The sequence below is a fragment of the Montipora foliosa genome, chromosome 11, assembly GCF_036669935.1.
Source record: "Montipora foliosa isolate CH-2021 chromosome 11, ASM3666993v2, whole genome shotgun sequence".
Lineage (NCBI taxonomy): Eukaryota > Metazoa > Cnidaria > Anthozoa > Scleractinia > Acroporidae > Montipora > Montipora foliosa.
In genome coordinates this window covers 50,366,941-50,375,539 of record NC_090879.1, presented here as the reverse complement: position 1 = coordinate 50,375,539, position 8,599 = coordinate 50,366,941, and the positions used below count along the sequence as shown (strand labels likewise).

Sequence of the window (8,599 nt, the reverse complement as noted above, 5' to 3'; positions counted from 1 at the left end):
TTGTGGTTTAAGAGCCATAACAAACAGCATTTCATGCAACAGGCAATGAAATTCGTTCTTGCTTTTCTGAAGCACACGGAAACACCTCGGCGGTGTTTCTCCGATTATGGTGTTTGCAGATAGAAGAGCCTTCAGTGTTTGTGTCTTTCCACACGCGCGATTCAGTGCCTATTTTTGTAAGCAACATATCCTCCATCGGAGAGGTCACATTTAGTGACATATAGTATAGGTAATCACACGCGAGTGCAATTTGGAATATATGTGCATGAGAAAGTTGAAAAATATATGAGCATGAAAAATCAGTCAAAGATGAACAAAACGGGCGAGTGCAATTGCACTCTTTTCAATTGACGTCACGATTTAGAGCCCAAAGCACTATGGGATTAATACGAGGACAAAAACAGACATTTTTGCGATGTTTGCCCGCATTTCAATCCCATAATGCTTTGTAATAAGGCGTTACCATCTATTCTTATCACTTGTGGAGAATGATATTTGTAGGATGAGAAAATTTACAAGTGCTTATTAATTCCAAATTGCACTAGAAAAATCATATGATTACTTATTAAACATATCATGAAAAATTTCTAGATGGTCTAGCTGAAACAACGCTCGCGTATCACACAATTGTACAAAAATTTGCGCCATCCAGGGTTCGAAATTGATTGAATAGTCTGACTTTGTTTGCTCATTGATCAATCAGAATGCTTGGTTATTACTTCTTTTTGCACCGAATTTTCGTTTTTCTGCACTATATTACGTGAAAACTGCATTTCTCTTAGCCAATCAGAATGGAGTAATTTTTCGATAAATAAAACACACGGTTGGCTGACCCATGATCTTGGTCTTTGTCTCTTGCATCTCTCTCTTCCTAATAAACACGGCCAGGACGATAACCGCTGCACTTATAAATGCTAATATCCTTCTGTAGTCATTTTGGCTAAGTCTTCTTCATTGAAAGCTATAAGGACGGACTCGTTTCTAACTGGTTGAGACTGCGGTAACAGTTGCCATAACGACTCTACTCCACCGTCCGAACCAACTGTCTTTTTCACCTGGACGTATTTGTTGGCAAAGAGCAAACGCCTCAAGACAGGATTCTCAACCTCAGTGAAATGGCAGTTGCACCTTTCACCAGCAATTACTGCAGTCTCAATAACCTGCCTCAACCAATAGTTTTTTTTATATTAAAAAATGGTGAAACCTCTTGAAACATGTGAACTGAAAACCGGCATTTCATATCTTTACTTTGTTCTGTCATCTTTAAAATGAAGTTTGCTCAGGATACTGTAAACCGTAAATCGACTTGATTATGCACAGAGTGCCCTTAAATAGAGTTTGCTCGAAACGATTCAGCAAACAAGTCAGACAAAAAAGCCGAAGATGACAGTATGGTAATAGGAATGATATTTACATAAGGCATTTCAATTGCATTTTTTTCGTGGTCGCTAACACGGTGTTTTGAGATATGAGTATGTAAAGGCGCCCCTGGCAGTCGATATAAGTCCATTGGTAATCTCACTAAGCCAGCCTAAACCACGAATGAAAGAAGTCTGTCTTATACCAGTAAATAAACAGTGTATCGCCATCTGGAGGTAAATTTATGTGCTGATTTCTGCCATGAAATTGCTTACATTCTGCCTGCTTTGGAGAGCTGAAGACTGTTGACGCCTAAAGAAACCAAGCCTCATTATGAATCGGCAGTGGGTGGTTTAATTATCTCTTTATTATTTTCGTTGGATCTCTGTAATTTAAAAAATCATGTCGATCACGCGATCTGACATCCAAGTAAGCAATTTTTGGAAGCATGCGGTGACGTGAATGTTCAACTAAAAGCCAACTGAATTTCGGGATGCTGTCAGATGAGAGCAACTCACTCTGTTAGCAGTTGCGAAGGAAGCCTGAAAAAAAAAAACAAACAGGTCTTCTTACGCAACTGCTTTAGTTTCTCTCAGCTGCAATGATCAATTTCGCTTAGAGTTATTGCAAGGGCAACGCGGAAAGATATGTCACAATCCGCTAATTTCGTGTTGTTTGCTCCAGGAAACCTGCGATTGCCTCGAAGGATGACATGGTGTTCATTCAATGACGTCCACAAAATTTAAATACGTGGTGCTTGCAACACATTTATACGCCTACGCAGATATAAACATTGATTTCTCCTTATATCTTCAATAAAGCGTACACGAACGGTCAAAATGTCCGATTTGAATTGAAACGTTCTTGAAAAAGTCGTATTTATCAAATTTTGTGTTGTAAAATATTCATACAGCCCCGCATTTTTAATAATTCAAACCGGCTGAAATAGACAGAATTTCTATTAGTCCATTATTGATCTTTCGAAGGACAAAAAACTGTGGAATTTAGTTTTTTTACGACTTTAGTTTCTCAAGATTGCCTTTTAAGTCATCACCGGGGTCTTTTCAATTTGGCAGTTTTCAGTAGCACTGAGCTGCAGGCAACAACCTTATTCGCTTGGCTGAATAAATATATCTAACGCAAGTTTGCAATGTTGAAGCGACTAAATAAATACGAAGACATCTGGAGATAAAAATTCGCAGCTACAACAACTAATTAATCGACGCCAATAGAACCTGTGGGAGGTGCGCTGAATGTAGTTTTACCAGCTATAAAACCTGGGCTGCCACCAGCGGGATAAAAAGAAGATGCAGTCAGAATCAGAATTGCATTGTTGCTTTGTCGGGGGGAGTTTGAGAAGTTAATATCCCTAAAACCGAAGGATTTCTTCTTCATCTTAGAGTTCCTTCAATACTGTTGGATTCTAGAGACAGAAAAAACACCTTTCTCTCAAAATCACCTCAAGGTAATTTGCGTGAGAACAGTACAGTGGTTGATAGTGTGGTGTACTTTCTTGCTACGAGTTGAGTGGCTCAGGTGTACGGAGAGGCAAAGGCGACTTCAAAAAACCAGAGTAATGGCATTAAATTTCTCCTCTAATGCCATCTTAGTTACCATGGAAAACTTCACTGCTGCTGAACCAGAACAATGTCCTTCTCTCACAGAAGATAAACTTGAGGTTAAGATCATCAAGATCTTGGCCTACAGTATAGTTTCGATCGTTTCTTTCTTTGGAAACTCTGTCATCATTGCAACTGTGATCAGGAACCGACGGATGCAGACAACTGTAAACTATCTCATCGCAAATATGGCCGTATCGGATTTCTCTATTTCAGTGTTGGCCGTGCCGATGAAAATCTCCGAAATCGCAAACGGTCCTCGAAGATGGCTAATTGAAGGATCTGTGGGATTGATTTTTTGTCAGCTGATCTATTTTTTCCAAGACACTTCATTGGTTGTTTCGATCCAGAGCTTGGTCGTCATTGCTGTCGACAGATATCGCGGAATTGTTTTCCATATCGCCCCGCCATAATAACCCCAAAACGATGTAAAATTGTTATCGCACTGGTATGGGTGGTGTCGATGAGTTTACACAGCATTTATTTCTTTATTATTCGTCTTAGTTCCAACAATAACACAACATATTGCATTTTCAGCTGGGAGCCAAAAATGTTCTCTGATCCCAAAAAAGCCGAAGAAGATTACGTTGTAGTTGTCTTGGTTCTCGTAGTGATTGCTCCATTTTTGACTTTAGCACTCTTGTACACTCGAATCATAAGGAGTTTGAGAATTCAAGGACTCACAATTTATAGCAAATCAAGGCTTCAACTCAGAATTTACAAAGAAAACGTAAAGGTCATTTCAAACATCTGCGCTATAACTATTGCATTTGCGCTTTGTGTTCTGCCACTGTTTGTGTACGGAATGTTGTTTTACTTTGTGTGGAAATGGGAAATGCCGTGTAACATGAATCAATTTGGATTCGCTGTACATTTTGTTTTGTTTTCAAATGCTGCCATAACTCCCCTCATTTACTTCGTATTCAATGATAGATATCGCCGAGGATTGCAACAGGTTTTAAAGCAGGTCCGGTTTTGCCGCAAAGACCGTAGCGATAACATTAACGCCGATGAAATGTGTTTAAATCATCGCAACGCCAATTCATAGACGGCGGCGTAAATATTCTAGTCCTCCTCATCATTTTATCATCGTGGTCGTCATCGTTGCCACCATGGTATCATCATGAATGTAGGGCATTATTCTCCCCTAATTCCCACGGGCCGATTACCGGCTTGCAAAAACAAAGCAAAAGGTAATTAAAAAAACATATTTCCAACAGCGTATAACTTATTTACAGACAACTGAAGCATTTGATAAAAGCGAAAGTTAAACGAAAAAATTTAATAAAAATAACAGTAAAATATGTTTTCCAGGCAAAATTTGATCATTTTAGCGTTGATTACGAATTTTTGGATGCAAAACTAAAATTTTCTGCAATTTATCTGCTTTCTTGGACATAAATTCGACCGAAAACTGATGAGGCACGAATATTTTTTAGATTTTTAGGAATAATCGGATTAGCGATCAATGTGTGATGTGATAATGCGATAAAAGTGTCAAATTTGCGACCCGTTGCGAAAGGCAACGGAAGCGATCGCATCACGAATAATTAACCTCTGTTTGCCAAAAACCACCCAATAACCGATTTTTCGACGGAAAATTCATCCCAGAGGATAAAACTATTCACTGGACATGTAATAAAGGTAAATATGTTCGAGCGAAAGCGAAAAGAAGCCAATATTTTGAGGGAAAACACAATTATGTGAGATCAAAGGAAAATCTGTTTAAGACACGCAATTGCATCGCTCCGAAAATAATTTTACCTTTTCAGCGATTTTAACGCTTGAAATTCCATCCAATCCACCTGGTCTAGTCTTTGAATTCACTATTATCGCTGCCCTACGAATCTTCAGTGTTTCACATAACAGCACACTTGGTAAAAGACGGCTCGACGGGAGACAGATTGTTATCGAAGTCCATTACTCGTCGCTTTTAAGGAGCTTCATAAGGGTATATTTTGTTCAAAGATCCACTAAAACGCCATTCGCGTTACACGACTTTTGACGCCATTGCCGGTTAAGTTAATCGTTCTACTGTGTCCACTAGAGAAACCTACGCAATTCCCACTACCCTCTCGATCCTAAGAAAATACACGCAGAAGGCTCTATGCACAAAGACACCACTTAGCAGGAGAGTGACAGGCAAGACTTTTACCGACACGGAAAATAATAAAACGGAGAAATCTACCCATTTTCCGACTGGGATTGCCATACGGCAACCCAGTAATTATCATCATTATTATCATTCTCATCTTAGGTATTTTACAACGCCTTGCCGCAGTATCTCATTAACGATTTCAATTATTATGCCCTTCACGAGCTACAATAATGCATGTGATCATATTGATTAACTAAGTGATAAGCTTTTTCATGGCATGGAATCCAATGAAGACCATAGGCTGAACAGCTTACTTCCGCCATTATGTAAGAATCCAAGGTATAAATTAAGAAACTATCGCCCTTACGAAGTGCCATATGTCCGCACCAATAGGGCAAAGAACTCCTTTACTCACACAATGGCCCGCCAAGCGAATCAATTTTGGAATCAATTTTAGAAATGTAATTAAGTTTCATTAAATTGGTTATTATTTACTAGATTCCTTTTAGATATAGCTTGTATCTGTATTATATTTTAACCATTATTGTAAATTGTTTTAATTCTTGTTGTAAATATTAGTATGTAAATGTTACGTAATTCAGCCTACAGGCTGCGATGTGATTTTAATAAATCTTTCCTCACCTTACCTTACCGAGTCATCATCATCGTTATCTTCGTATACAACGATTACAGAAAGAATATATATGATTATAGCAAAAATGACTGTACAATGGGTACTCGGTTAATGAAAAGGAAGAGCAACTGTTCTAGACATAAGCCTTACAGCTCACGTCACTTTCCGAAAGAGACCGTGGCCAGTAAGAAAAACATTGTTTGCCAATTGTCATTGGCATCACCACAAAACGGTGGCTTAAAGGAGCAATGTCCGGAAATGCAATTTTCCTGCAAGCGCGGTTTTACAGTTGGTACACTTTTCTTGCTGGTGTCATTTGCAAACCAACAAAGTGAAACTGGCTAGATTCAGTTTAAGGTTCTTTATAAATGGCTGGTAAACACACGACAGTACAGAAATCCTTTCTTTGCTTTCTCTGTCAATTTCACAACCTTTGTCATATGTATTGTCCATCGCGAACAAGATGACACTATAGCAAAATAGCTTTTATTGCACGGGTGACATTTTAAGGTGGCGTTGCCTTTTTCTCGAATACACTCTTTTTTAATAAGAACGTGTAATTTTGGGGCTTAGGATGAACGTTCTTTTTGTGCTATTTTAGTTTGAAAACGTTCTTCGTTGTGTGGTATACTATGAAGTTCGACTACAAACTGAGTTGTTATTCAGTCTATCATGCAACAAGGAACCACATTCACGGTTAATGTTAGAAAAGTCCCTAAGTATTTGAGCATAGTTAGTAGAGGAGACTGGTTATGAAAACCGGCGAACTTCAAAGGACTATGTCTTTGTTATGGTTTTCGCTTGGACACGTGATCTTGACCCTGCACACTCAAACAAAATGGCGAATCGTGAGTAGTCTTGTTTATCTCAAGTTTTCTGCCTGTCTCGAAAGATAGATATTAGAGTTTTAAGTAGGAATTATGCCGGGAGAAAACTGCGCAGTATCTGGCTGCGGATCGAGTCGCAGAAAGAAAGGAATCGGTATATGGAAGTTGCCGAAGGCGAAAGACGAATCGTATGCAAAGTGGAGGGACGAATGGCTTGGAGAAATTAAAAAGACGAGAGATTTGGACCAGTTTCAAGGAGCTGATAAAAAATGATAGAGTTTTCACTTGTGAGAAGCATTTTGCCGCTGAAGATGTTGTCACGTGATGTGCTGGCTCAACAGCAGACACAAAGCTATTGTTTCGCTCTTCGAAGTTCGCCGGTTTTCATAACCAGTCTCCTCTACTGTGATTTGAGTGAACTGTCATCATATTAGATTTTTTGTACTTCTATTTATAAACTTTATACGACTCACAAAAACAAATAAATGGGAAAAAACGACGTTTTAAATTGACTCTCCTACTTGGTATGTTCTTAGCATGTTCTTAAAATTTTGGTTAATCTCTGTTGATAGCTACTAAGTAGAGTGCATTTTCAACCCAGATAAAATGAGGATCACCATTTTAACCTAGGTAAAAAAGGGTTCAACCTGAGACCGGATTTGACTGCAACATCAGCATAGCTGTTAAATACACAGGATTACAGATGGCGCTGGAGCTTCGAACCAAACGAGTCATCCCGGGGTTTCGGTCCGTGCGATCGCTTTTGGACCCAGTTGGCCCTTCGCAGCTTTCAGATACCGACCTTCCTTCCGGTACGGCAGTAAGGGAGAGAAATGTCGGCCCCTAAACCATATGAGACAGATCACATTCCTACACAGAGCTCGACTACGCAGAGCTAGACTACGGGTCTACCCCTACAACCACGAAACAGGTTTGCAGGGATACATGCATAATCTAATTGATTCTTACCTCATAATATAAATTCTGCTTGACTTCCATGTATTGAGCACTGTATTATGGATATCAAACTCCTTTACTATATTTCTGTAAATATGAAATTTTTCAAGCTATTGTGAGGTGGTGTGGGATAACATGCAAATTAACCAACCAGAGGCTGACACTTATAATTTTCTCCTGCAATTGGTGAATTAGCGTACCATACCACATCACCCGACAATAGCCTCAAAATTTGAATATTTACAGAAATAAATGTGCACCTGTCCATACCTTTACATTGTAGAAACAGTAACTAGAATTATTGGGAAAATAATCTTGTGTATAGTATACAATCATGTATCTTTATAAAAAATAGCATATCTTGGTATCTCAGTCTGTTTATGCTGTCATATACTTCAATCTCTGCCAACAATGTTCATACATGTAGAAACAGTTATAATAGAGGGTAAAAATTGATGATTTGTATGAGCTATACAATCAAAACTCTAAACCTAACATTATAGTGATTGTAGGTTTGGGGTGCAATCAGAATTACAAGGATGATGCCCATACTGTGGTTGATAGTCTGTGTGATTATAGCCCATATGCATTGCGTTGACTGGAGCAGGGTACTGTTGAGCTGGTGCAAATTCTGCTTGGAACATTATCTGTTCTAGTTGAATCCTCACAAACGCCTTTGCTCTTTCTGGGAGTTTTTTAAGTCTTTTTGCAAAGCTTCTTGCAAAAAGCATTTCTTCATCATCGTCATCAACAGATGGAGTCTTTTCTGATGGTTCATGCAAGAGTTCTTGTGCAATTTGCATCATTGCCAGATCAATGTCTTCTTTTGTGCTTCCGTTATGGCGATTAGCTGCTGCCCATGAACGCTTTGTTGTCTTCAATGCAGATGCCGTTGGTTTCTTTGGGTTTACCACCTCTGTCACTTCGTTTGCATTAGTAGGCGATTGATTTGAACTTGACCTTGACTCAGAAGACGCAGGCGAATCGGCTGAGCCTTGCTCTGTATCGACGATATTTTCATGGCTTTGCGTCGAGCTTGAGCTGTTGTTCATTTGGACGTCTTCTTGGAGTTGCGAAGCTTCTTCCTCGTCGCTGTCATGATTTG

At 39.1% G+C, this 8,599-nt stretch overlaps 1 protein-coding gene and 1 pseudogene across 1 annotated transcript in view; one reads left to right on the top strand and one right to left on the bottom strand.

Annotated features, from left to right (window-relative positions):
• The first annotated feature begins 1,487 nt into the window (after positions 1–1,487).
• On the top strand, positions 1,488–5,619 carry LOC137975647 (neuropeptide FF receptor 2-like; annotated as a pseudogene).
• Positions 5,620–7,991: 2,372 nt separating this feature from the next.
• The window catches only part of LOC137977349 (uncharacterized), a 951-nt gene continuing 343 nt past the window's right edge, over positions 7,992–8,599 (bottom strand). The window contains exon 1 of the mRNA XM_068824576.1: positions 7,992–8,599. This exon is cut by the window's right edge and continues 343 nt beyond it. Within this exon, the coding sequence (XP_068680677.1) occupies positions 7,992–8,599 (608 nt within the window).